This window comes from Rutilus rutilus (assembly GCF_951802725.1).
Source record: "Rutilus rutilus genome assembly, chromosome: 14".
NCBI classification, from domain to species: Eukaryota; Metazoa; Chordata; class Actinopteri; order Cypriniformes; family Leuciscidae; genus Rutilus; species Rutilus rutilus.
The window spans coordinates 1,352,501-1,380,000 of record NC_140219.1 but is presented as its reverse complement, the minus strand read 5'-3'; the positions used below and the strand labels follow the sequence as shown (position 1 = coordinate 1,380,000).

The window sequence follows — 27,500 nt, the reverse complement described above, 5'->3', positions numbered from 1 at the left end:
TTCTAAAGGCGTGTTCAGTGAATAGGTAAGTATTATAATGTATCATGTATTATTCATGAGACCATACAATGCATTGTAAGGTGCATTACAAGGCAGAATTTCTGCATTAAAAATACTTTTATAATGCATTATACATAAGGGCTTTAAGTTAAGTGTTACCAAAATGTTTAGCCACGTCACACACACATATTCATACAACACTAGCAGTCGATCATGTATCTGTAAAGTGCCCCTGCATGAGCTCACGGGGGGTAATGTGTTCCACTTTCCCAAAAACGTGCTAATGAGGATGATAATGAAGCATGACAGACAGATCAGAGTCCAGTTGGTGGAAACAAGACATCAGTTCTTAATACTTCACAGAACCAGCCCCTTCAATCAGTGCAACATCATAGTTCTCACTGATCATGTGTCGCTCATGAACTTGCGTGACTGTTGATGATGTTGTTGTCATCTCGCTAGGGTTGTTTGTCACACTTTGTTCTGTAATTTGTGGAATTCCCGTCTCACTGACACAAGCGCGCGGTGAAGTTGCCATGTGTGCATGTTACTGTCAGAACGAGTTTGTGTCACGGGCCCCGAAAATGAACCTCACGGAAACTCAAAACAGCATGGGGACGGTTCGAATGTAGTGTTTCTGATCAGTGCGGGTTCACTGGTGCTTAGCTGAGAGAACATGCTGTGCGAGTTATGAAAGAAACAAAAAGATGAATAAAGAATTAATCTTCCCCTCACCCATAGGATAACAAACTTGGAGAATAAAGTTTTGCTTCTAAGAAATGGGGCTGGTGCTGACACAGTACGGAGAGAAACATGTTAAATAAATGTAGTCTTTTTGTAGCTTAAGTGGTAGAAATGCCAAGGTCATCATGGGTTTGATTCTCAGGGAAAGCATGCACTGATAAAATGTGTACTTTGAATTAAATGTAAGTCACTTTAGATAAAAGTGTCTGCTAAATGCATAAATGTACATATCTGAAAAACAGTTGGAATCAAATCTCTTGATGTGTGGATAGTTGGCAAATAACAAGGTTTGGCCTCCATGCATATATTGAATCTGTTGTGTTTGTGATTTACAGTTACAGTCTCAGTGGTGGGGACGGTCAGTTCTCCATTAACCCGTCCACAGGCTTGATCATCACCAGTTCCCTGCTGGATCGTGAGTCGCGGGCCAGTTACCAGCTGCTGGTGGTGGCATCGGACGGTGGACAACCCACACCGCTATCCAGCTCTGCCACAGTATCCGTGGTGGTGTCCGACATCAACGATAACCCTCCACGGTTTCACCATCATCCATATGTCACGCATATTCCTGCTTCTACTTCTACAGGTGCGTCTTCTGTGGCAGGAGTTTAAGCTTTCATTGAGTTTTGTCTGTCTGATCAGCATCTAATCACTTCTGTTGTGTTGTTGGCAGGCTCACTGGTCTTTGCGGTCACAGTAACAGATGAAGATTACGGCTCAAATGCTCAACTTCACTATTCGCTCATCGGACGCAATTCAGAAAAGTTCAAGATAGACCCGATTAGAGGTGCCATCACTGCCAATGAAAAACTCACAGGGAGTTCAGAGGTCACCTTCACAGTCCATGTAAAAGATGGAGGCACCAACCCCAAAACCGACAGCACGACAGTTACAGTTCGCTTTGTTACTGGAGGAGACTTTCCCCATATTAGACTCAAGGAGAAATCCTTCACCTTCCCAGAAAACCAACCCACAAACACTGTTGTAACTAAGGTGACCGGCTCATCACCCAGGGCAGGTCCTTTGTCGTACTATATTGCAAGCGGAAACCTGGACAATGCATTCCACATAGATCAACTTTCAGGAGAGCTGTCTATCAAAAATCCTCTGGACTATGAGAATATTGAGAAGTACGTGTTGTGGATAGAGGCCCGAGACCAAGGCTTTCCTCCTTATTCGGCCTATGAGAAAGTAGAGATCGCAGTGCTGGACGTTAATGACAACCATCCTGTTTTCAAGCAAGAGCCATTCCATGCTGATATTCTAGAAAACCTCTCACCTCAACGTGTGCTTATAGTCTCTGCATTCGACCAGGACAGCGGACCAAACGGGCAACTGGACTTTGCAATCATTGATGGAAACAAAGAAAACAGCTTTAGCATCAACCGGGCAACTGGTGAAATCCGCACGACAAGACCACTGGATCGAGAGAAGGTCGCTCAGTATTCTTTGAGGGTGAAGGCGACAGATAGAGGCAGCCCTCCGAAAAGCACGGCAGTCAAAGTCTTGATCAGTGTGCTGGACGTTAATGATAATGCACCCAGATTCTCCAAAATCTTCAGTGCCACTGTACCTGAAAATGCACCAGTGGGCTTCACTGTGACCCGAGTAACCACCACCGACGAGGACGCAGGAGCTAACGCTATAAGCCGATACTCCATCAGCGACGCGAGTATTCCCTTCATCATCCACCCCAGCACAGGAGACATCACTATCAGTAGACCTCTGAATCGAGAGGACACAGACCACTACATTGCCAAAGTCTCAGCACATGACTCAGGATGGGCGGTTAGCACAGACGTCACAATATTTGTAACAGATGTGAATGATAATGCTCCAAGATTTAGCAAGCCGTCATATTACCTAGACTATCCTGAGCTGACGGAGGTTGGATCCATTGTGACTCAAGTCTCTGCCACAGATCCTGACGAGGGATTCAACGGTAAAATATTTTACTTTATCAGATCTCAAACAGAGTACTTCCGAATCAACTCCAGCTCTGGCGAGATCTTCATCAAACAGCAGCTAAGGTATCAAAACTCGAGTGGCCACAGTAACGTCAACGTAAACCGGCATAGTTTCATCGTCACCGCTTCAGACAGAGGCATCAAGCCGCTCATGAGCGAAACCACAGTTATCATAAATATTGTTGATAGCAATGATAACCCACCCATGTTTGAATCTTCTCTTTACTTCACTCCTGTAACTAAAAGTGTAAAAGTCGGCACCAGACTCCTCAAAGTCACAGCCCATGATCAGAAGGACTTTGGCCTGAACTCTGAAATAGAGTATTCAGTATCTGGGGGCAACAGTTCAAGCAAGTTCCGCTTGGATAAACAAACTGGATCAGTTACAGTAGCATCCTCACTCACTGCAGACACTAATAAAGTTTACCTGCTTGAAATAACAGCAAGTGACAAAGGGAACCCTCCTCTGTCCGCTAAGACGACAGTCAGAATAGCTGTTACAGAAGAGAACCATCACACTCCAGAGTTTTCACAGAACCAAGTAACAGTCACTGTGTCTGAAGGTCTGGCTGTCGGCACGGCCATCCGCACCCTATCAGCACGAGATAAGGACAAGGACAAGCAAATGAACGGCCTGATTACATACAGCATCTCCTCAGGTAATGACGACGGCTTGTTTTCAGTTCACAGTCAAACGGGCGTTTTATCCCTGGCAATGCCACTGGATTATGAGACAAAACAGAAGCATGAACTCAGAGTTTCTGCAACAGATGGAGGGTGGATTGCCAAGACAAGCTATGTTACAGTTAACGTCCAAGTTACTGATGTAAATGATAACCCTCCAGTGTTCGACCCTGTTGAGTACTTCCCAGTCGTGCAGGAGAATGTTCCCAGTGGCACTACTGTAGTAAAAATGAATGCAACGGATAAAGACTCTGGGCCAAATGCCCTGATGGCATACGTCATTCAGTCATCAGACAGTGACTTGTTCATTATTGACCCCAATACAGGAATCATCACCACACAAGGCTTCCTGGACTATGAAGCTAAACAGGTGTATCACCTGACTGTCAAAGCCTTTAACGTTCCAGATGAGGAACGATGCAGCTTCGCATATGTTAACATTCAGCTGAAAGGTGCTAATGAGTATGTCCCTCGTTTTGTGTCAAAGCAATACTACTTTGAGGTCTCAGAGGCGGCACCTAAAGGCACAGTCATTGGGGAGGTGTTTGCTAGCGACAGAGACTTGGGAGAAGATGGCATAGTGTATTACTTGATTTTTGGCAGAAGCAGAAAAAGGGGTTTTAGCATTAATAAAAAGACAGGTCAGATCTATGTCTCAGGACCACTTGATCGTGAAAAAGAAGAAAAGATTTCACTCAAAGTCTTAGCTAAGAATGCAGGAAGCATAAGAGGGGCAGATATTGATGAGGTGCTTGTGAACATTACAGTTCTAGATGCCAATGATCCTCCAGTATTTACCCAGGAACTCTATGATGTTCAGGTTAACGAGGGACTGTCTCCTGGAGGCCTGGTTACATTCGTCAGTGCTGAGGATTCAGATTCTGTCCCTAGCTGGAGCAGATTCACCTATGCCATTGCTGCCAACTATGAAAGAAGTACTTTCACCATCGATCCTAAGACAGGACAGGTGTCTGTGGCATCAGAACTGGACCGGGAAACCATCCCAGTGTACAACCTCACCATCCTGGCAGTAGACTCAGGTTCTCCAGCTGCCACCGGCAGTGCCGTTTTAATTGTGACCCTGGAGGACATTAATGATAATGGACCGACTTTGGTGACTACAAGTGGGGAGGTGATGGAGAACCAGAGGGCAGGAACACCCGTGATGACGCTAAGTTCAAGTGATCCAGATCTTGCTCCAAATCAAGGCCCGTTCTCCTACAGCCTTGTCAACACTGGCGCAGCATCCAGCTACTTCACCCTCAGTCATACCGGTGAGCTGACCACCAGCAGGGAGATAGACAGAGAGCAGATAAGTGATTTCTACCTCTCTGTGATTATCAAAGATTCTGGTATTCCTCAGATGTCCTCGACCGGAACTGTCCACATCAAAGTCAATGATCAGAATGATAATCCCTCAGAGTCTCGCTCTGTAGAGATCTACGTCTATTATTTTGGAAATATGTTCCCTGGAGGATCACTGGGGGTGGTGAAGCCACAGGATCCAGATATACAAGACACGTTCCAGTGTTCTCTGACTCCACCGGCGGCTGCCCTCTTTAGCATTCCCACTGGTACCTGTGACCTCAGCTCAAACACTCGCTCCACAGATGGCACTTTTGATTTATCAGTGCGTAGCAGTGATGGCGTCCATGATGCCGTCAACAGCCATGTACGTGTTTTCTTCATTGGATTCAATAATGCCACAGTGGACAACAGCATCCTTATACGTGTAATATCCCAAAGCGCAAGCGATTTCTTAACCAATCACTACCTCAGTTTCCTGCGTATCGCCAATTCACAGCTAGCCGGTTTAGGCACCGGAGTGCAGATTTATGGGGTGTTTGAACTCAACAACAGCACTTTCTTGATGGCAGCGGTCAAGCGCGGACATGGGCAGTACGTCAATCCAAGTGGAGTGGCCACTTTCTTCCAGAGCATCAAGGAAATTCTGCTCAGACAAAGTGGAGTTAAGATCGACTCCACGGACCATGATCCCTGCTCCCACAATCCGTGTCAAAACGGGGGCAGTTGCAAGAGGCGGCTGGGTGTTGGACCAGACATGAAGACTGAGGAGAGCATCCCGATCATTCTCGTGTCAAATCGCCCCCTACAGCCATACGCCTGTAACTGCAGGCCTGGATATGCTGGTGCCCTCTGCGAGATGGACATTGACGAGTGCCAGCCAACACCTTGCCACAATGGTGGAACTTGCCACAACTTGGTGGGGGGATTCTCATGCTCCTGTCCAGAAGGTTTCACTGGGATGGCTTGTGAGAGGGACGTCAACGAGTGCCTTTCGAACCCCTGCCAGAATGGGGCACTATGCCAGAATTACCCCGGGGGATTTAACTGCCTGTGCAAATCTGGATTTGCAGGTACAGTCTTTCATCATTTGCACTTTACCAGTACACACAACCACAGATGTTAGGCCAGGCGCATACAGGCAGCTTGCACACAAGTTTGTTAACATTTTAGGCCAAGAAAAATATTTGCTTCTAAGTAATTGGAGGGGTGTTATAACCCAAGCATACAGTGGCCTTTGCCAAATGTAGTTTGCTTTTAGGGTCACAGACTGGGAGGTATCAGCTATGATGCAAATCAACTTGTCATGTTTACTTTAATGAAAGGAGATGATCAAATTCTCACCCTAATAAGGATATGGCTGTAAACCGCCTTCAGATTTCACCTGTGCTGTGCAGTTTTGGTTACTTTAAAGAGTTTAAGGAGCATCTGGCATTGAAAAAAAAAAAAGTCATAGAAACAAATCTGCATTCATTTTGTATTCATTTTTAAATGCAGGTATCTTTTGTACAAAAGATCAGGTTCTTTTGTTGAAAAAAATGAATGTAGCTTCTCCCATGTTTTTAGATACACAATTTTAACATGATTGGGGTGATTGTAAAATCAGTTTGTGTATATGAATATGACTCTATGTCTGTGATTGTTGACTTAGAAAAACCATGTGTGATAGCCTTAGCTTGAATCGGCTCTGTTTGGGCAGGTGTTGGCTGTAGCTTTTGGACATAGTTTTCAAAATAGAGCCGTAACAGAAGTTTTGTTTCAGGCTCTGAGTCATTATGATTCTTTTCTTATTCTGATCATAACAAATGACTGCAGTGTGTTCACATCGGAGGCCCCAGATAAATGAGGCTGCTAGAGAATTACACCTATTGACTTACAGTAGTGTTGCATGCACTCCAGCTGAACCCCACACTTCCAGTTTTGCTAGTGGTGATGGAGTTTTCGTTCGGCATTCAGGAAGCAGAAAAGGAAAGATCTCAACTTAAGTTTATGCTTGATCATTTGTGTGTCCAGCCATCCTGTTGTCGTCATAGCGTATTTGTGTGTGTTTTATATCAGCACCTTTTTACGGGTCTCCCAGAACCAGTGCAGCTGATGTATACGTGCACAGATTATACCTTCATGACAGACTTTCACCCTCTCTTTCTTAGAAACGTGGGTCCATTTACAAGGTGTAAAGATTTTAACTGTTTGTATTAGAAAGATAAAGTGCACCAGAGATGTGAGAGAGAGAGAGAGAAAAAACACAGGGGGTTCTGGGAGAACAGTCATTTTTGTGTGTCATGCTCATGCTCACCTCATTGTTTTCATTGGTGTTGTTTCATGAATTCAGGGAAAGCCTGTGACTCCATCATCAATTACTGTGAGTGTAACCCCTGTTTTAATGGGGGTTCCTGCCAGAACCGGGTGGAAGGCTATTACTGTCACTGTCCTTTTGGTAAGTCATCATTTCAGCCCCAGGACTAGTTCAGGGTCCTACAAATGCTGCTATTAATTCTGGACTATGAGTGTGTGTGTGTGAAAGAGAGAGAGACTGTAACGGAAGATGCAGAAAACAATGTGTTGTAGATTACAGAAAATGAATTGCAGTGTGAATTTGTCAGTTGACACATATGGTAAATGCTCAACCTTTTTTGTGTGTGTGTGTGTGTTGTACCATGAATGTCATGGGTTGCCATGAATTGTTCACTGCAAGAAATTCTTTCGCCACAGACAGACAGTAAATCACTCTCCCTCCGCAGGTGTGTTTGGAAAGCACTGTGAACTGAACAGTTATGGATTCGAGGAGCTCTCTTACATGGAGTTCCCCAGCCTCGACCCCAACAACAACTACATCTACATTAAGTTTGCCACGTTGAAGGAAAACGCCTTGCTCATGTACAATCACGACAACCAGACCGGCGACAAGGCGGAGTTCTTGGCCCTCGAGATCTTTGAAGGCAAAATGAGGTTCTCGTTTAACTTGGGGAGCGGCACTTACAAGCTCATGACGACCATCAGGGTCTCGGACGGCCAATTCCACACAGTCATCGCCAGGAGGGCAGGAATGGTGAGTCCTTTCTGTCTGTCTATCAATGTTAATAAAGTTAACATGAGGTCATGAAGATGTTTCTCCTGAGATCTCACAGGTTTGGTGGAAATGGGAGTGTTTTGGTGCAGATGCTTTACTAAGGCTTCTTGATAATTTGGCTTGAGTTTTATGCATCTGAGATAGCCTAAACTCTTCGATCACAGCTGTCTGTAAATAGTCAAGTCACATTTATTTCTATAGCGCTTTTTACAACACAGAGTGTTTCAAAGCAGCTTTACAGAGATAACAGAAAATAATGCAACAAAGTTTGTTTCCAGAAGAAAATAGCGTCACAGTCCAGCTTAAGTAAGTGCAGTGATGGTTCATTTTTGTTGTAAAAAAGTTATTAATTTAGTTCATTTATATATATAGCCGCTCTGGAGAAAACCGTGATGTCATCGTCCAGCTCAGTTCAGTTCTTGTATAATGGTGTCAATGCAGGAGATCAATAATATTGTTGAATATTAAATTAAATAACATGTAAAAAGTCTTCGCAACACCTCACCGTTGTGCGATCCAACGAATCCCTGAAAAATAGGCTGAAAATGTTGTGGGCCTCACTGAAGGCCGTGTAGAGTCGTGTGTCATGAGAACCCAGTCCCGACGGTGCAATAAAGAGAACCTGATCTGTGTGTTTGGAGAAGCGGATGTGGGTCACTTCGGTGGTTCTGTAGGGCCGTTTTCTTTTTTCTTTCTTTTCTTTCTAGACGTGAGCTTGTGCAGATGTTAAAGTCATACATGGCCCCTTGTTTTCCCCCGTGGAGAGAGCCGAACTCTGACAGTCAAGGGTACTTTTGTTTAGTTAAGATGTCCTAGTTTACCCCACAGCCAGATGCGTTGGATTCTGGCACGCCGCCTCAAGCTCATGGTTTTTCTGTTTACAGGAGAGTCGGAGTTTATCGAGAGCTGGTCCACTGCCACGTTTTTGCTCTTCACTTGTTTCTAGTTTGTGTGTAGCAACATAGAAGGTTGATGGATTATAAATAGTAAATTAGAAATCTGCTTGCACACCCACACGCTGCATGTGTTTCCAAACGCCCTCCACAAAAGCAGCTCAAAGCCAAATATATTTAAATACACAGACTCTGAGAATCCTCTTTGACCTCAGGTGGGTCCAGTTTCAGTCGTAGTCTAGCAGTGCACTGGAGTGACGCTATTAAAGCATTTACAGCCCTAAGTTATCATGGCATAAACACACTTCTGCTTCATTAAAGTGCTTTTGATACTCATTTTTAAAAGCAAAAATTGCTCTGCACTGCAAAAAATGCTTTTCTTACTCACTATTTTTGTCTTGTTTCCAGTCCAAGTATATACATATACAAAAAAATCCAATCAAGATGGATTTGCTGAAGTAGTTAAATGCCATAAGATATTATATCTTGTTTTCTGGGGGGGAAATCAAAATGAAGTGAGTTTATGCTTAAAACAAGCAAAATTATCTGCCAATGGGGTAAGAGAAATAATTCTAATTCAAACGGAAACAAGATTTTTTCTCTTACCCCATTGGCGGATAATTTTGCTTGTTTTAAGGAAAAACTCCCAGAAAACAAAACATAATATCAAATGGTATTTTACTCATCTAGTAGATGCTTCTTGATTTAAGAATTTGTAGATATTTGGACTGGAAACGAGACAAAAATACTAAGTTCTCAGAGCATAAACGCACTTCTGCTTCACTAAAGTGCTTTTGATACTCATTTTTAAAAGCGGTTGTTTCCCCTGTTAGAAACGGTTTGCAGAAACATGTGACTCCTGGAAAAGCGAGCACGTTGTGGTCTGGTTTAGTCTTTTTGAAGTGCAGGGAGGCATTAATGCGATGCGCAGACTCTCAGGAAACTGTTTATCAGCACTTAGCAGTCAAACACGACTCGTTTCCATTGTTAGAGCAGGATTTTCTGTTTATAGGCTGAAATTCCTCCATAACGGAAGTGAAGTGTTGGGATTATCTGAACGTTGAGGTTGTGCTGTTGTATGATGTCATGCCTTTGTCCTCGTTGCTGCGCCTCTGAGATGTTTTTCTCCCGAATGTCTGCTCAGGACTCATAAAGCAGCGAGAGGACAGGACAGAATGCAGAATGTCTTGTGGTAATTTATTTACCAGCATCTGGGTGTCGTTTTTATCCGGGAGAATTAGGATAGTTTCATCCGAGGAGCTTCGTTGGTTCATGAAGAAGGATGAATCCACAACCACACAACTGATAAAGACATATGAGTAACAATGGCTAACAATAAAATAGTGTTATGAAACCCTCGTTCAAGAATACACAAATGCATATAATAAACTCGACAAATTTATTTATGTACTTTATTGCACAAATGCATTCCAACATGGTTTTAGTTTGATTTAAAAATGCATGTGAAAGTTCTTTTGGATTTACAGTCAACACTGATGCCGATTCACAAATGGAAAATGAAGCTAGAGTCTAATGCACCAGTGTAACCGTGAGAAATGCAGAAACTCTCCCTGTTGCTCACATGTGTGTGTCTGTTGTGTTAAAGGCGGCGTCTCTCACTGTTGATCTGTGTGGAGAGGAGCAGGAATCAGGATACTGTGCTGTCAGCAACGTGGCCGTTCACACTGACTGGTGAGAAAGAGAAACACACACTCAGATGTTAACATTTATATATAATCGTTCAATACGACACAGTGGTGTCACGGTTCGGTACGTTTTCGATACAAAAAGAAAAGAAATGCCAGAGAAATTTCCTTGAATTTAACAAAAAATATATATATTTATTAAAAGAATATTTATTTTTAAATAAGTGTGAGTTTTCCTACTTCTTGAAACTTTTAGTTTTATAAATGGGTGTAATATTTGAAGGATGAGCAAATAATGTTTCGGTCATCACATTAAAAATAACATTTAAATATGATAATATCTGAGTTTTGAAGTGCTGGAAAAAGATGTGTGACGTACTTGAAAGCATTTTACTATTTCTGCCAAATTTCCATGGTTACAGTGAGTGTTACCACAGTAAATCCACGGTGAATGTTGCTGACCTGTGGACTTAAAGCCTATAACACGTTCATTCATGGCACAGTGTTTCTCCTGGGTTCTCCGTCAGCGCTGTTTGATGCGTTAATAATGGAGAAATGTGAATGTTTCTTACTGGATCTCGCAGCGATGTTATTATTTCTGTGGCGAACTCAAATGCTTTCTTCACTGGATCTCGTAGCGCTGTGTAGACACAGTGTCGCTCGATCGAGATCGGCTCGCGCTGCATTGGTGCAAACCGATAAACGGTCCGTGAAGCACAAATGAGCAGCGCAGTTTCGTTCCGCTTTCATTACGTTTGCCATTTGATGTTGGGAAATGTTGTAGTGGTCGCACCAGCTCGACTGCTAATAAAATTTTGGTCACACCGGCAGGAAAAAAGTCCAACGAATCGTTCGGTTTGTAATACACATATTCGTATCGAACGGTTCAATACGAATATGTGTATCGTTACACTGCAAAAAAGCTTTTCTTACTTAGTATTTTTGTCTTGTTTCCAGTCCAAATATCTAAAAATTCTTAAATCAAGATGCATTTACTAGATAAGTAAAATTAGATGAGAAATTATGTCTTGTTTTCCGGGGGAATTAATCAAAATTAAGTGAGTTTTTGCTTAAAACAAGCAAATTTATCTGTTAATTCAAACAGAAACAAGATTATTTTTCTTACCCCATGGACAGATAATTTTGCTTGTTTTAAGCAAAAACTCACTTAATTTTGATTTATTTCCCCAGAAAACAAGACATATCTCATGGCATTTTACTACTTTAGTAAATGCATCTTGATGTAAGATTAATTTTTTTCAGTGTATATATCGCTTAACCTCATTTCCTACGGTCAGTTCGGTTTAAAAGATTTGCCACTTACTGTTGTAAGCTGAGTGTTGCGCTGTCTGATAATGTTGTCTCGTGTGTCAGGATTCTGGATGTTCAGCCAAACCGTGTGTCTGTCGGGGGCGTTCGCTCGATCGAAGCGCTCCTGCATCGGAAAGGTCAGGTGGACACACACGACTTCGTTGGATGCATCATGGAGTTCGCTGTCAACGGACGCCCGCTGGAACCGTCTCAAGCTCTGGCTTCACACGGCATCCTAGACAGGTCCGTCACCAAACACACACACACACACACACAAACACATTCAGCTCACTGGAGTTCTGTGAATGCGAAATGAAAGCTGTCTCTAGCTGGCTGAAGTCTTTTTTTTTTTGAGTGCTGTGTGTGAATTTTCTGGAGCAGTTTGAATAGTGTTGATTTCATTTCAGGTGTCTGTTGCTTTGAAATCAGTGAAACTCTTTTGCATATATGCTAATGTTGGAGTCGTGGACTCTTGTGTTGCTGAGATGTTCCCCGCTGAAGGGTTTTGTGTGTGTTTCGTCCACAGATGTCCCAGGTCGGAGGGTGTGTGTGTGTCCGAGCCCTGTAGACACGGCGGTACGTGTCTGGACATGTGGTCATGGCAGCAGTGCCAGTGTACGGAGGGTTTCACCGGACCCATCTGTGAGAAATGTGAGTTTTGGGGTATAATCTGGTATATAAATATTTCATGCATTGGTCAATTTTGAGTTTTTGCTCCATTTTGCCTCCGTAACATATCTTCTTTCAGTCTAGTGGAAAGAACATGTCCAGAATACACTGAGTGTACATTAAGTGTATATTTTATTGCACTTTATCTTTTTTTGTATCTGTCGATATCAATTACAATTCATATCTTTAAAGTTTTTTTCTCCACTTCAGCAGGACTTATATATACCAAAACTTACAGTTTTATTTATATCTATAATCTGAAGGTTTTTACTGAGGGATTTGTTCATATATCATTCACACCGATTTATAGAACAATTTATTCCTAAAAAACAGTGAAAATGTGTTTTTTTCCGGTTGTTGGCAGTATTTTCTGATTTATAGAGTGATAAAAAGAGAAATATAAAATCCCTTCTGTAAAAACATTTAACTCCAATATGTCAACAAAATCCAACAAGAGTTTTGAATCTGGCTTTATCCAATGTTTAGATCTATCTTCTGGAAATGTATGCAAATGATGCAATTTTAACTGATAATGCATCATTTGCGTATATGAACATAACATTTAAAAAAACATGTAATACAAAACAATTGTCTTAATGTACTGTGATTAATCAGCTGGGGAAAGTATAATGATACCTATTAGTTACATTTTTACCCTATTCACCTGTGGTAATATTTTAAAAAGCGTGTCTTCACCAAAACATAACTCATTTAAATATCCACTTAATAATGTGCATTTTCCATTTGCCAGAGAAACAAAATAGATCCCTGATGTTCACTGTGTCCTAACTAGTTCTGACATGATAAAGTGACAACAGACCAAAGTCACAATCGTGCTGTTTGGTTTCTGAAAGTCAAAAAAATCGAATCTAATCTAATCTTTTTCCAAACATCTGGTGTACATAACAGTGTATTAAAAATCAAATATTTCCTGGCTGATTGCTTACAGTGTGCATTTTGATTGATAACCCTGATTTTCTTCAGTCACATTATAGTCACATTTAGAAGATTAGAGCTGGATTATAATATAATTAGATTTTGCGACAAATCACGCAGTTGAGATTCACTATATAGCAATCTGTGCATCACTTTATGTGAGTGTACATACATACAGTATGCAGAAAAAGATGGATATAGTATATATATATATATATATATATATATATATATATATATATATATATGTATATGAAGAGCCTTTAAGTGCCATCTGAAATTTTCTTCTAGAATGATAATTTTTATCAAGCTCGGATATTTAATAGGTTATTTTCATTGGCATTTAAGTGAAATTACTGAACTTAAATATCCGAACTTGATAAAAATTATCATTCTAGAAGAAAATTTCAGATGACACTTAGAGGCTTTTGTATCTGAACTCTTCATATATACATATGCATATGCAATATATGTATATATATACACTCACCTAAAGGATTATTAGGAACACCTGTTCAATTTCTCATTAATGCAATTATCTAATCAACCAATCACATGGCAGTTGCTTCAATGCATTTAGGGGTGTGGTCCTGGTCAAGACAATCTCCTGAACTCCAAACTGAATGTCAGAATGGGAAAGAAAGGTGATTTAAGCAATTTTGAGCGTGGCATGGTTGTTGGTGCCAGACGGGCCGGTCTGAGTATTTCACAATCTGCTCAGTTACTGGGATTTTCACGCACAACTATTTCTAGGGTTTACAAAGAATGGTGTGAAAAGGGAAAAACATCCAGTATGCGGCAGTCCTGTGGGCGAAAATGCCTTGTTGATGCTAGAGGTCAGAGGAGAATGGGCCGACTGATTCAAGCTGATAGAAGAGCAACTTTGACTGAAATAACCACTCGTTACAACCGAGGTATGCAGCAAAGCATTTGTGAAGCCACAACACGCACAACCTTGAGGCGGATGGGCTACAACAGCAGAAGACCCCACCGGGTACCACTCATTTCCACTACAAATAGGAAAAAGAGGCTACAATTTGCACGAGCTCACCAAAATTGGACAGTTGAAGACTGGCAAAATGTTGCCTGGTCTGATGAGTCTCGATTTCTGTTGAGACATTCAGATGGTAGAGTCAGAATTTGGCGTAAACAGAATGAGAACATGGATCCATCATGCCTTGTTACCACTGTGCAGGCTGGTGGTGGTGGTGTAATGGTGTGGGGGATGTTTTCTTGGCACACTTTAGGCCCCTTAGTGCCAATTGGGCATCGTTTAAATGCCACGGCCTACCTGAGCATTGTTTCTGACCATGTCCATCCCTTTATGACCACCATGTACCCATCCTCTGATGGCTACTTCCAGCAGGATAATGCACCATGTCACAAAGCTCGAATCATTTCAAATTAGTTTCTTGAACATGACAATGAGTTCACTGTACTAAAATGGCCCCCACAGTCACCAGATCTCAACCCAATAGAGCATCTTTGGGATGTGGTGGAACGGGAGCTTCGTGCCCTGGATGTGCATCCCACAAATCTCCATCAACTGCAAGATGCTATCCTATCAATATGGGCCAACATTTCTAAAGAATGCTTTCAGCACCTTGTTGAATCAATGCCACGTAGAATTAAGGCAGTTCTGAAGGCGAAAGGGGGTCAAACACAGTATTAGTATGGTGTTCCTAATAATCCTTTAGGTGAGTGTATATATATATATATTAGTGTCAGATATGTACAGACAAGCAATCGGATCCATGATGATAATATGCATGTGCACGCCATCACCGTTTTCACAGATTCACGTTTTTGAATAAAACTTAAAAATCTAATAATAAAAAAAAAAATCTAAACTTGCACCTTGTCACAGTTAAAGTGGTGTCGTGTTAGCGGCCCCTAAGTTAATAACTAATGATCTTTACAACGGAAGTGAATCAATCAAAACTAACTTTAGCTGGACAATAACTTTATTCTAGAGCTGCTGTAAAGCCTAAACAATCTCTGTTACTGTAATCTCCTGTTATCACTGTAAAGCTGCTTTGACACAATCTATTCTATATTGTAAAAGCGCTGTATAAATGAAGGTCTTGACTGGAGTGTGTGCATCTCTCAGACATCACGGCAGATACGGCTCTCTCTCTGGACGGTTCTGGGCGTTTGGACTACGGTTTGAGTCAGAGCAGGAAGAGGGACGTGTTGTTGGCTCGAGCGCAGCGGGACCCGGGACGTCCCGTCCAGGAATACAGCAGTCTGGAGCTGAAGTTTCGCACGCGTAGCGGATCTGGAACGCTTGTGCACGCTCAGGAGAGCTACAACTACACCAGCGTCAGGGTAAGAGTTAGCAGTGGGACAACACATCCATATGGATCCATGCATTGATCAAACATATCACATGAAATATCGATATTACCTTTATTATAATACCTTTATTTTGACACTCTCCACTTCCTCACCGTCAATGCATTTCCATTTACTCACCATACTTTGGTTTTTGCCAAAAAAAAAACTACTGTTGGAGTTATCTGCTTTTGCTAAAAAAATAATAATAATAATAATAAATATATATATATATATATATATATATATATATATATATATATATATATAAAGAATATACTTTAAATTAACTTTCATTTTGTAAGCTACCTGTTTTTTTTTTTTGTTATTATTACTTAATCAAAACAACCCAGCTGCAGTTTGATTGATATTACTTGGAATGCGCAATAATAAAGAAACATGATTTATAAAAATTAACAAGAACGGACTCAGTTTAATTAACGTTCATGTCATATATTTTGGTAGCATTTCTGAGTTAATAAAAATGTAACTTGGTGTGTCATATAATATCTAAATATCATTAAATCATTCGATATAGCCCTGAATCGAATCAAATCGAATTTTTTGAGGTATCGTCAAATATCATATCGCTGGCTGAGAGAATCTAACATGTGACCCTGGATCACGTCACCAGTCTCGAGTCGCACGGGTTTATCTGTGGCAATATCCAACAATACATTGTATGGGTCAAAATTATCGATTTTTCTTTTATGCCAAAAATCATGAGGATATTCAGTAAAGATCATGTTCCATGAAGATATTTAGTAAATTTCCTACCGTAAATATATAAAACATGTATTTCTGTGAGTGAATGCAGCACAATCGCCAACATTAATGAACAACTTTAAAGGAGATTTTCTCCAATGTGTCGATTCTTTTTCACCCTCAGATTCCAGACCTTCAATAGTCGTATCTCAACCAAATATTGTCCTATCCTAACAAACCATACATCAATGGAAAGTTTATTTATTCAGCTTTCAGATAATATTTAAATTAAAAAAATTGACCCTTGTGACTGGTTTTGTGGTCCAGGGTCACAGATTATATGGTATTGTGTTGAACTGTCTGATTTACACCCCAGTAAGAGTGTGTGTGGCTCTCGGCCAGCTGAACTCGCTCGCCCTCCTCTCTCACTGCATCTGACTCGCGAGGCCACCGAGAGCTACTACTCAAACACACACAAACACACACTCACCGTATAAATCACAGCACGGTGTCGCACATCTCAGATTTGGCAGGACGGATTTTCCGTTTCCAGATTTTGTAGGTCTTTAAATCAGTTTTCCTCTCCGCTGCAGTTCTTCTCTGTCATGACTTCGTTTTTCGAACAAGATTATTTTTCCATTTCAGTAATGAATCCATCAGATTATCACATGACAGAAACACAGCTCTGTTACAAAACCTTGTGGATTTATCTTTAACTCTTTTCAGTTTTAGTCATTTTAGAGCCTCAGCTTGAACTTATTTAAATGAGTGTATTTAGTTTAGTTTAATTGCTAATAATTTTGTTGTGTGCCTTTTTTTTAATACCTCTAGTTATCTTTATTATTAGTTTTAGTTTTAGTAACTTTAGAACTTAGTTGTAATTAGTTACCAAGGCAACATGTATCATCTAATAGTTGTATTTTGTTTTACTTCACCTTTATTTCCCCCAAAAAAGTTTTAGTAGGTTTAGTTTACAGTAACAACACCAATATGTCTAATAAGTTTGTCTAAATTGCATGTGTGTTTTAGTGAGAAGGCAATCCCAGAATGCACTGTGATGAGCTCAGTGGGAAAAAAGGCACAATAATAATTATTCATCATTAAAATACATTTTGATCTGTTTAGTTAAACCTGAGTTTGGAACAGAGAGACACATGATCCTGCTTTCTGTCTGAAATATTCAAATAACATACAAATAAAAGCGCTATACAAATAAATGTGAATTGAATTGTATTGAAATTGCATTCATCGACTCTCTGTCTGTCTCAGTTGAAGAATGGACTTCTCCAGTACGTGTCTGACGCCGGAGTCGCCGGGAAGGTGGAGAGGATTGTGGGAGATGTGGTTTTGTCAGACGGTCAGTGGCACACACTGTTGCTTCAGAGAAACGGATCATCCACCGTTCTGCGGATCGACCAGTCCAGCTCCAAAGTCATTCTGCACAATACGCAGGACTTCGGCGGGATCGACGTGCACACGCTGTCTCTCGGTGGCGTCCCGGCCCGACCCACTCAGCAGAAAACCAGCCCGGGTCAGTTCCCATCAGTCCACATTCTGGAGAACCTCTAATATTTATAATATATTAATGCCTTAAGTATCATTACAGAGCAAAACACTTTGCAGTATCTCTTAATGTCCCCCTGTAGTCAATCATTTTATCCCTTAAAACTCATCTTTGATCACCAAAATTACATATTTAAACGTTTTTTTCCTTTAAAAAAATAAAGATTCATGCCTTAAAATATTTTGAATGTAACTCGACACCCTTGCCTCATTTAGTATGCGTGGTTCTATGAATATGCAAATGAGCCCCGCCTCCACTCACTCACTCAGCTCAGAGATCCACTGGTTGGCGATCACACGTTGATCTGATTGGTTACAAGGTAGTTTGTGACGTCAGAAACACCAGCGATTTCAAAGCGTGTTTTTGAGACTGTCTTTGGTTCACTGCAGTTTTAAGGAGGAAATACTCAGCAATGGTGTCGACTTATGAACTTACACATGCTTTGTCTTAAAGCAGATTAATAACACCACATAAACAACAGAAAAAGCTGGATTTTCATCATTTGAGTCAACCATTTTATCCAAAGCAAATTTAAAAAATAATGCGTATAGGTTTTAAATTGCGCTTTTATAGAATTTCAACCTCTTACGTGCATGAAAATTGCATTATGGCATTAAAACACCAAACAACCAATAATCCCAGTAATATTTGTACTGTAAGCAGCTTACAATAAAATGTTCATATTTTAATCTGCAGAAATGACAATGACATAATTCCATGTTAATTACGAACTAAACAAATTTAGCAGTGAGAAATGTCCGACTCGCAGGCAGCGGATGCGTCATAGTTTGGCACGGTCCCGCAGATTTTCTGCATGAATCAAAACTCTGGAGTGTTTTTCCTCTGCGAGTGAAAGTGACAGGAGAAAGTTCAGAGAAAGTGTGTGTGTTTGTGTGCTAACTAGGTTAGACAGAGGACTGCCAACAGGAAAAAATGTCTGAACTTTCCTCTGCAGGACTTGCACAGGGCAGAACTACTGTCCATTAAAAACACTTCAGACACTCACAGAGAGAAAAGACACGACGTTTAGCCTGCGATAAGACTGGAATCTTTATTAGAGCTCCAGACGGCTGTGTAAGAGGTCTCAGTGAGGTCTCGTAGGAAAGCCTCGTGAAAATCTCAACTGTTTTGCTAAAGTCTCCTTCTCAGATGTTTTTCCCTGAGAAAAAGAGCCAGTAAGTGTCTATAGTTTCTGAAGATTTCACAATGTCTATGCACAGATTTACCAAGATAAAAAAAAAAAAAGTGTATTTGAACATAATCTGATCTGCTATCCACATTAATTTGGTCACCTATTGATTCATTTGTGTCCGTCTCAGAGGTTTCAGGAGCAAAAAAATCACCTGCTATTTGTTCTTACGTGGTCACATTGAGCTGTTGGGTTGTAACCTACTTTTTTTACTGGAATAAATCAAAATATCAAATAAAATTATCTTAAGATAAACATATTTTGTTGCACGTAAGGTCATGCCGTTTCTGGAATCAATGGCTGAAAGAGAGAGAATGAAAAATAGAATTGGGCCAATATGCTTTCCCCCTTTAATAAACAGAACCAAATGTTTTCGGTTTGAATGGGGCATAAATTCAATAAACATCAATTTACATTGTTGACTGTTCGTTGTTAGGCAACATGATAGTGCAGGTCTGAATCAGTGACATCAAGATTTTTCCCAGATGGCGTAGTCTTAAAAGGTTGCGTTTTTGGCTTGCAGGATACTTATGTTGAGGAGAAGAGTCTGTTTCTCTTCCTCCTGATGTAAAAACGACGTTTGTTGATGTGTTTCCCAGGGGGGAATGTTGTTCTATGATGGCCTATGCTACAGCGATCAGAAACCCAAACAAAATGTCTCCCTGTATAGCGTTAAACTAAGCAATGTCCATTTCTTCAAGTCAATCTTATTTCTTTGTCATAAGACAAATTGTCTTATTTCTCTGGCAGAATGACTCGCAGCGTACATTCTTGTGCAATTTGCAGCATATTTTGTCCACAAATCAAATTACGTCTTCAACTGGCTCCAAACGCGGCTGCTAGACTTTTAGCAGGTGCTCGTAAAAAACAGCATGTAACACCAATTTTAGCCTCACTTCATTGGTTGCCTGTGCAGTACAGAATTTCTCTTAAATTATTGATTTTTGTATACACAATGTTATATTGTCTCTCAGATCAGCAAATCAGATGATCCTAGACATTCCAAGGACTTGAAAGTTAAGGGGTGATCGGGCGTTTTCCAACGCTCTGGAATAATCTACCTCTCCATCTTAGACTGGCTCCTTCTTTAGGTTATTTTAAACGAAACCTGAAATTACATTTACGTGAATTAGCGTTTGGTTCAGTAGGCTAATTGGCAAGAGGCTCTAAACAGATGTTGCTAGTCATTGTTTGTTTGAAAGTACATTTTATTTGTGTAATTTAATTGTGTGATTGTACAGCACATTGGTCAACATTACATTGTTTTAATTGTGCTTTACACATCTCTTTTTTTTTCTTTTTTTTTATCATTTAGTAGCCGTTTAGTGGCTAGTACATTAGTTCCACTTTATTTCGATAGTCCACTTCTGACATTCTACTAATTATAAGTAACTTTGCAACTACATGTCAACTAACTCTCATTAGAGTATTAGTAGAATATAGTAGGTTATGGTTAGGTGTTAGGTGTTGGGGTCCGGGTTAGTAGAATAAGTTGACTTGTAGTTGCCAAGATACGTACAGTATAGTCTGTTGGGGAGCATCAAAATAAAGAGTTAGCAGAGATTAAGCAGACATTCTACTAATACTCTAATGAGAGTTTGTTGACATGTAGTTGCAAAGTTACTTATAGTTAGTAGAATGTCTAAAGTGGACTATCGAAATAAAGTGTTACCAGTACAGTTAAAATATACTCTAACCATTTCTGAGTTTATTTGAGTTAATGTTCCTCTCTTCTTTTCTAGGTTTTGATGGGTGTTACGCCTATGTGAAATATAACGGAGAGATGCTCCCCTTCAGCGGTGATCACGGGACCGTTTCCATCTCCAAGACTGATCCCTCCGTGAAGATCGGCTGTCGTGGCCCAAATCTATGCGATAGCAGTCCATGCTGGGATGGGTTGATGTGCGTGAACCAATGGTACACCTACCAGTGTGTCCCGCCGGGCGACTGCACCTCGAACCCTTGCCAACACGGTGGAAGCTGCGTTCCCGGTGTCCGTGGAGGCTTCACCTGCACATGTGAGGAGTTTTACACGGGAAGAGTGTGCGAGAGCCTGGTGGCCTGTCTGGGAGTCCGGTGTCCACAGGGAACGGAGTGCAAACTGGGAGCAAATGGAGGATTCACCTGTAGTCCAAGCGCCACCACCGAAGAGATGGTTCTGCCAATCTGGGCGGTTCCTGCGATCGTGGGCAGCTGCGCGACCGTCTTAGCGCTGGTTGTTTTAAGTCTCATACTTTGCAACCACTGCAAGGGCCGTAAGAAAACCAAAGTGCCAAAAGATGAGAAGAAAACAGAGAAAAAGAAGAAGAAAAAGAAGAAGAAAGGTAGTGAGAATGTGGCGTTTGATGATCCAGATAACATCCCGCCCTACGGAGACGACATGACGGTCCGGAAACAGCCTGAAGGAAACCCCAAACCTGATATCATTGAGCGGGAAAACCCTTACTTGATCTACGACGAAACCGATATTCCACACAACAACGAAACCATTCCCAGCGCCCCGTGCGCAGGTCCGGAGGCCGACATGGAGCACTACGACATCGACAACGCCAGCAGCATTGCTCCATCAGATGCGGACATCATTCAACACTACAAACACTTCCGAAGCCACACTCCCAAATTTTCCATTCAGCGCCACAGTCCTCTGGGATTTGCCCGTCAGTCGCCTCTTCCGTTGGGTGCTACTACTAGCTACACCTACCAGCCGAGCTACACCCAAGGGCTCCGCTCGACCCCGCTCAGCCATTCAGCTTGTCCGACGCCCAATCCCTTGTCCCGCCACAGCCCGGCTCCCTTTACCAAGCCATCCTCCTTCTATCGCAACACTCCCACTCGGGAACTCAACTTGGCAAGGCGTGACGGAAGCCCTCTCGACTTCCACGGCGAAGTGTGCCAACCTGGTATGTTCAACTACGCCACACGTTTGGGTCGGCGCAGCAAGAGTCCTCAAACCATGGCTGGTCACGGATCTCGTCCCGGGAGCCGCCTGAAGCAACCCATCGAGCAAATCCCATTGGAAAGTGGTCCGCCTGTAGGGTTGTCCATAGAAGAGGTGGAACGCCTCAACACACCTCGACCCAGGAACCCTAGCATCTGTAGTGCGGATCACGGGCGCTCTTCGTCTGAGGAAGACTGCCGTCGACCGCTCTCACGTGTCCGAAACCCTGCGGATGGCATCCCCGCTCCAGAATCCTCCTCCGAGAGCGACTCCCATGACTCCTTTACGTGCTCGGAGATGGAGTATGACCGGGAGAAACCCGTGTCCTACAGTTCTCGCATGCCTAAGCTTTCCCAGGTCAACGAATCGGACGCCGATGACGAGGACCACGGAGGGAGGCTCCGACCGAGACGATACTCCAGTCGACGTGCCGAAGGAGGACCGGCCAGCGGTCACAACACACTCTCGGAGTATCAGCACCACACTTTACCCCACAAACTGGGCCAAGGGTCCAACAACTTCAACTGGGACAACCTACTGAACTGGGGTCCGGGGTTCACCCACTATGTGGACGTTTTTAAAGACTTAGCACTGCTACCCGAGAACTCTGCTGCTAAAGATATCGAAATGAAGAGCGGCGACGGCTCCATCACGATCCTGAACGAGGGCGAAGCCGAGCAGTACGTATGAGAAACGCATCTGAGACTGGAGTCAGGAGCTGTGATGAAACATAATACTGATCGAGAAATTTGATTAAGACGAACTTAAATGCAGCAAGGCAGAGCACTGATTTTGAAGACGTGCACCGAACACCCAACACAGAGTGTTAACACTGCTAGTGTCCATAGTTAAAAAATGCAAATTGACAAATCTGGGCTTTAAACTGTATTTAGTCAAGCAAGTGCGCACACTAGGGGTTGCACAGACTCGTCGTCTCATTCTGACATTCGGTCATGTGTCGGGTCTCAGTTGACAAATTGTGTAACATGCAAAGGTGCATTTCAGTTTATTTGCATGCCATTATCTTTGTACAGTATTGGCCAATTGTTTTTGTAATTTAGTCTAATAAAGTGAACCCAGAGCACTTTGCGCATTGTGAGTGAACCCCACTTGGTGCTGTGTACAACTGAGATTATCTAAACGTTGCATTTTCCATGCTGGATGCTGTATTGTGAGTCATTTATGTTAAGGTAAACGGTGATCATCTGACGAGTAAATGAATAGCTGTGTAACCCCTAGTATAAAACACACACACAGCCTGGAAGAGGAAGACACTACCACAGACACACATATGAAATCAATCAGTTCTGGTCCATCCGTCTGTCTGTTCCGACTGAGTTCAGAATGCACAAATAAAGTTGGTCATGATGAGGGGTCGTTGTGACCCTCAGTGACTCTGGGCTCCGTCCAATTGGCTGATTTTCCTGTGTGTTAGTGCCTCGACCTCTAGGAATCAGATCCATGAGCTCGGTGTGAAGAGCAGGGCCATATTTGGCTCCGGTTCTTCGTGCTCCGGCCAAAAAAGAAAGAAAAGCTCTGGAAGCGTCCGCCAAGAACGGGTGTTTCTCATCCTGAATAACTGGCTGCCGTCTAAAACAACACAACCTCCAGATATGAGATTAATCAGGCCTCTGCCTTCTGGATATTTGAGGATTTACGTTTGGGAGCACGGACACTATGACTTTCTATGGTTGTTTGTATTGGTGTATTGCAGGATTCGTACAAACACACTTGACCCGTCTAACGCAATGCCCATCTGCTACGAGACTATGAACTTGTGTACATTTTGTATTAATAATGAAGCTCTTTGGAAGTCAATGTTCTCTGTTGATATGTGTTTTTTTTGTTGTTGTTTTATTTTGCTCTATGTTTTTAAAAATGTACTGTTTCTACTTTTTTACTGTTTATTAACTTAAAGGTTCATCAGCGTTTTTATGGATATTTTTCATATGCTGGAAATGAGGTTCCTACTTTCAGCGGAAGATTGAACTTCTTATTTTTTACATTTGTTACTTATGTAACATCAGTATTTTCCACTATTTTGATAAAACTATAACATAATGTCTGATTTATACGTGTAAAAGCCAATAACAGAATAAAAAAAAAATATTTATTTAAAAATACTCTGTTTTCATTTCAGTTTTGATGTGCTGAGACTAAACTGACTAAAATCAGGATGAATTGAAGGATGACATTCAAGGAATTTAGTCATAAACAGCTCCTTTTGTGGACAGAAATGAATCTGTATGAATTGAATAAAACATTTGAGGGTTTGGACGAAATGAAGCCCTGATGCAGGACAGAAAAACACAAGCGTGACTTAAAACCTTAGTCTATGGTAGCACAATCTATGTGGTTTGAACCACATTAGTTCAACAATACAGGATTTTCATTAAAGATATCAGTAATAACTTAGACTATTTTAAAATCCCTAAAATGGATTAATCAGCATTTGTTAAAGAATCATTAGACATAAACCAAGCCAATCAGCTACGAGGAGAATCATAACATTACAAATTTTGAGGTTGAACAAAAATTGAACAAAAAGACAAAGACTGTGATCTTAACGGCTTTAGTGAGGGAAAGAACTACAATCCCATGAAGCTTTGCGAACAGCATAATTGATTTAAAAACGACTGAGAATATACGTTGAGAATATAACGTTGATTATATGTATGAAAACATATTTTAAGTTTATAGAAATAAATATTTCTATGTATATACAAACGTTTCAGTATTTTGAGCGCGTCGAGAGATCGACATTCGACATTAAATTCGCAGTTCTTCACGGAAGTGGGCGGAGCTAAAGAGCCATTTTGGAGCGTGTTGCTCTTGGTGTAATTTTCCGTACGGCATCATGGGTAATGTCGTTTTTTAAACATGTTAATTTTAAATATAAGTTTAAATGATGTGGGCTGACAGCTTCAGCAGAATCAAATACCATCAATTAACATCATCTTAGCTCACAGTAGGGCTGTCTTTAGAGTTTTTACTTCCGGAACCGATGACAAAATGGATTTTTTCCAAAATAGAGAAATTTTTGTAACACTTTTTGGCGATTAAGAAATGTGACAGACAAAGCGACGCATTTAAAGCTAATAGTTCTGATTTAAAATGAGAAAGGTTGTAGAAAGTGATTAAAAGCTCCTGAACGCTGCATGCGCTCCTGAGGGGTTTTGTTTACAACAGTAACACACAGCTGAATTCACACACACTTACAGGAAATCACTGTGAATAAACAATCACACATTCCAGAAACCAGTGTCACATCGACGCCAAAGCTGCGGTTTTCAAGTGAAATCGGGCTACTTTAAAACTGTAGCGGCGGGTGCATATTTTTCTGCGGTCTGAAGATTTAACAATCATGAATTTGATCAAATTTTATGTGTGTTGGATGGAAAATATATTCATATCCTCCAACGTATGATTTCAATTCAAAGTGTAACGATCATTTGAATCGGTTTCTACTCTACAAAACTGATGCTGGTCACATCGATTCTCTTCAACGCTTTGAATTAACACTGCGATGTTAATGCTTCTGCAACATAAAAATGAAAAATGCATAATTTAAAGTCACTTAATGCATCAATCAAACCTAAAATCCCTCTTCTGTAATGTCAGACATCATAAAAGCGTGTTGCTCATGAAGTGTGTGAACCTTATAAAAACGTCCCTTCAGAAGCAATAACCCGGTCGAGTTTATGAAGTCAAAAGGTAAATGTGTGTGTGTTCGTCAGACGTTTTTACGAGAGAATCTTTCAGGATGGTTTCAGAAAGTTATCTGACACTGTTTTGCACACACCCTGGATTCTCTCTGGAACGTTGTGAAGTCTTTATCCGTCTGATTCCCACAATCTGCCTGACAATTCCCGTTCCAAACTCGTCTCGTCCTCTGCTCTCTGTCCGTGTGTGTGTGTGTGTGTGTGTGTGTGTGTGAGGACGTTTGGGTCAGACGTGTGGTGTGTAATCAGACGCTTCTGAGGACTAAACACTCCCTCCATCGGGGTTCAAGAGACACCTTTAATCCTAATCTTAATTTTAATTTTTTCAAAGTTTCGATCTTGTTTTTGTTCTAAAAGTCTTTCTAGTTCGTCAGTGAAGGTCAGGGGTTCTATATAGAACTAGAAAAGAAAGTTTGTTGAGACAAACTTTAAGTTGGCTTGAGAAAGCCGGACCAGAGAGTTTAAAGAACTTTAAAGTAGTTTGAAGTTTAAAGTAGTTTAAAGTTTGACAGATAGATTAGTTCGAAAGAAAGAATAGTTCGAAAAAAAGAAACACATTAGTTAGAAAGGAAAAGAAAGATTAGTTTGATATATAGATAGATTAGTTAGAAATAAAGAAAGATAGATTAGTTAGTTAGAAAGATAGATAGATTAGTTAGAAAGAAAAAGATAGATAAGTTAGTTAGAGAGACAGATAGATCAGTTAGGAAGAAAGAAAGAAAGATTGTTAAGTTAGTTAGAAAGATAGATAGATTAGTAAAAAATAAATAAAGATTGATAAGTTAGTTAGAAAGATAGATTAGTTAAAAAGAAAGAAAGAAAGATAGATAAGTTAGTTAGAAAGATAGATAAGTTAAAAAGAAAGAAAGAAAGATAGATAGATCAGTTAAAAAGAAAGAAAGATAGATAAGTTAGTTAGAAAGATAGATAGATTAGTAAAAAATAAAGAAAGATAGATAAGTTAGTTAGAAAGATAGATAGATTAGTAAGAAAGAAAGAAAGATAGATGAGTTAGTTAGTTAGAAAGATTGATAGATTAGTAAGAAAGAAAGAAAGATAGATAAGTTAGTTAGAAAGAAAGATAGATAAGTTAGTTAGAAAGATAGATAGATAGATAGATAGATAGATAGATAGATAGATAGATAGATTAGTAAGAAAGAAAGAAAGATAGATGAGTTAGTTAGTTAGAAAGATTGATAGATTAGTAAGAAAGAAAGAAAGATAGATAGATTAGTTAGAAAGAAAGATAGATAAGTTAGTTAGAAAGATAGATAGATAGATAGATAGATAGATAGATAGATAGATAGATAGATAGATAGATAGATAGATAGATAGATAGATTAGTAAGAAAGAAAGAGATAAGTTAGTTAGAAAGATAGATTAGTTAAAAAGAAAGAAAGAAAGATAGATAAGTTAGAAAGATAGATTAGTTAAAAAGAAAGAAAGAAAGAAAGATAAGTTAGTTAGAAAGATAGATAGATTAGTAAGAAAGAAAGATAGATAAGTTAGTTAGTTAGAAAGATAGATAGATTAGTCAGAAAGAAAGAAAGATAGATAAGTTAGTTTTGAAAGATAGATTAGTAAGAAAGAAAGATAGATAAGTTAGTTTTGAAAGATAGATTAGTAAGAAAGAAAGATAGATAAGTTAGTTAGAAAGATGGATTAGTTAAAAAGAAAGAAAGAAAGATAGATTAGTTAGAAAGATAGATAGATTAGTTAAAAAGAAAGAAAGATAAGTTAGTTAGAAAGATAGATAGATTAGTAAGAAATAAAAAAGATAGATCAGTTAGAAAGATAGATAGATTAGTTAAAAAAGAAAGATA

At 40.5% G+C, this 27,500-nt stretch overlaps 1 protein-coding gene across 1 annotated transcript in view; it reads left to right on the top strand.

Annotated features, from left to right (window-relative positions):
- fat4 (FAT atypical cadherin 4) overlaps nt 1-24,076 on the top strand; it is a 98,579-nt gene extending 74,503 nt beyond the window's left edge. Inside the window, exons 8-17 of the mRNA XM_084430989.1 lie at nt 1,080-1,330; nt 1,418-5,773; nt 7,033-7,137; nt 7,442-7,749; nt 10,270-10,355; nt 11,684-11,863; nt 12,147-12,271; nt 15,336-15,553; nt 17,534-17,795; nt 20,760-24,076. Coding sequence (XP_084287115.1) covers nt 1,080-1,330; nt 1,418-5,773; nt 7,033-7,137; nt 7,442-7,749; nt 10,270-10,355; nt 11,684-11,863; nt 12,147-12,271; nt 15,336-15,553; nt 17,534-17,795; nt 20,760-22,645 — 7,777 coding nt within the window. The 3' untranslated portion in view covers nt 22,646-24,076. The remainder of the gene's footprint in view (nt 1-1,079; nt 1,331-1,417; nt 5,774-7,032; nt 7,138-7,441; nt 7,750-10,269; nt 10,356-11,683; nt 11,864-12,146; nt 12,272-15,335; nt 15,554-17,533; nt 17,796-20,759) is intronic.
- Nucleotides 24,077-27,500: the final 3,424 nt, after the last annotated feature.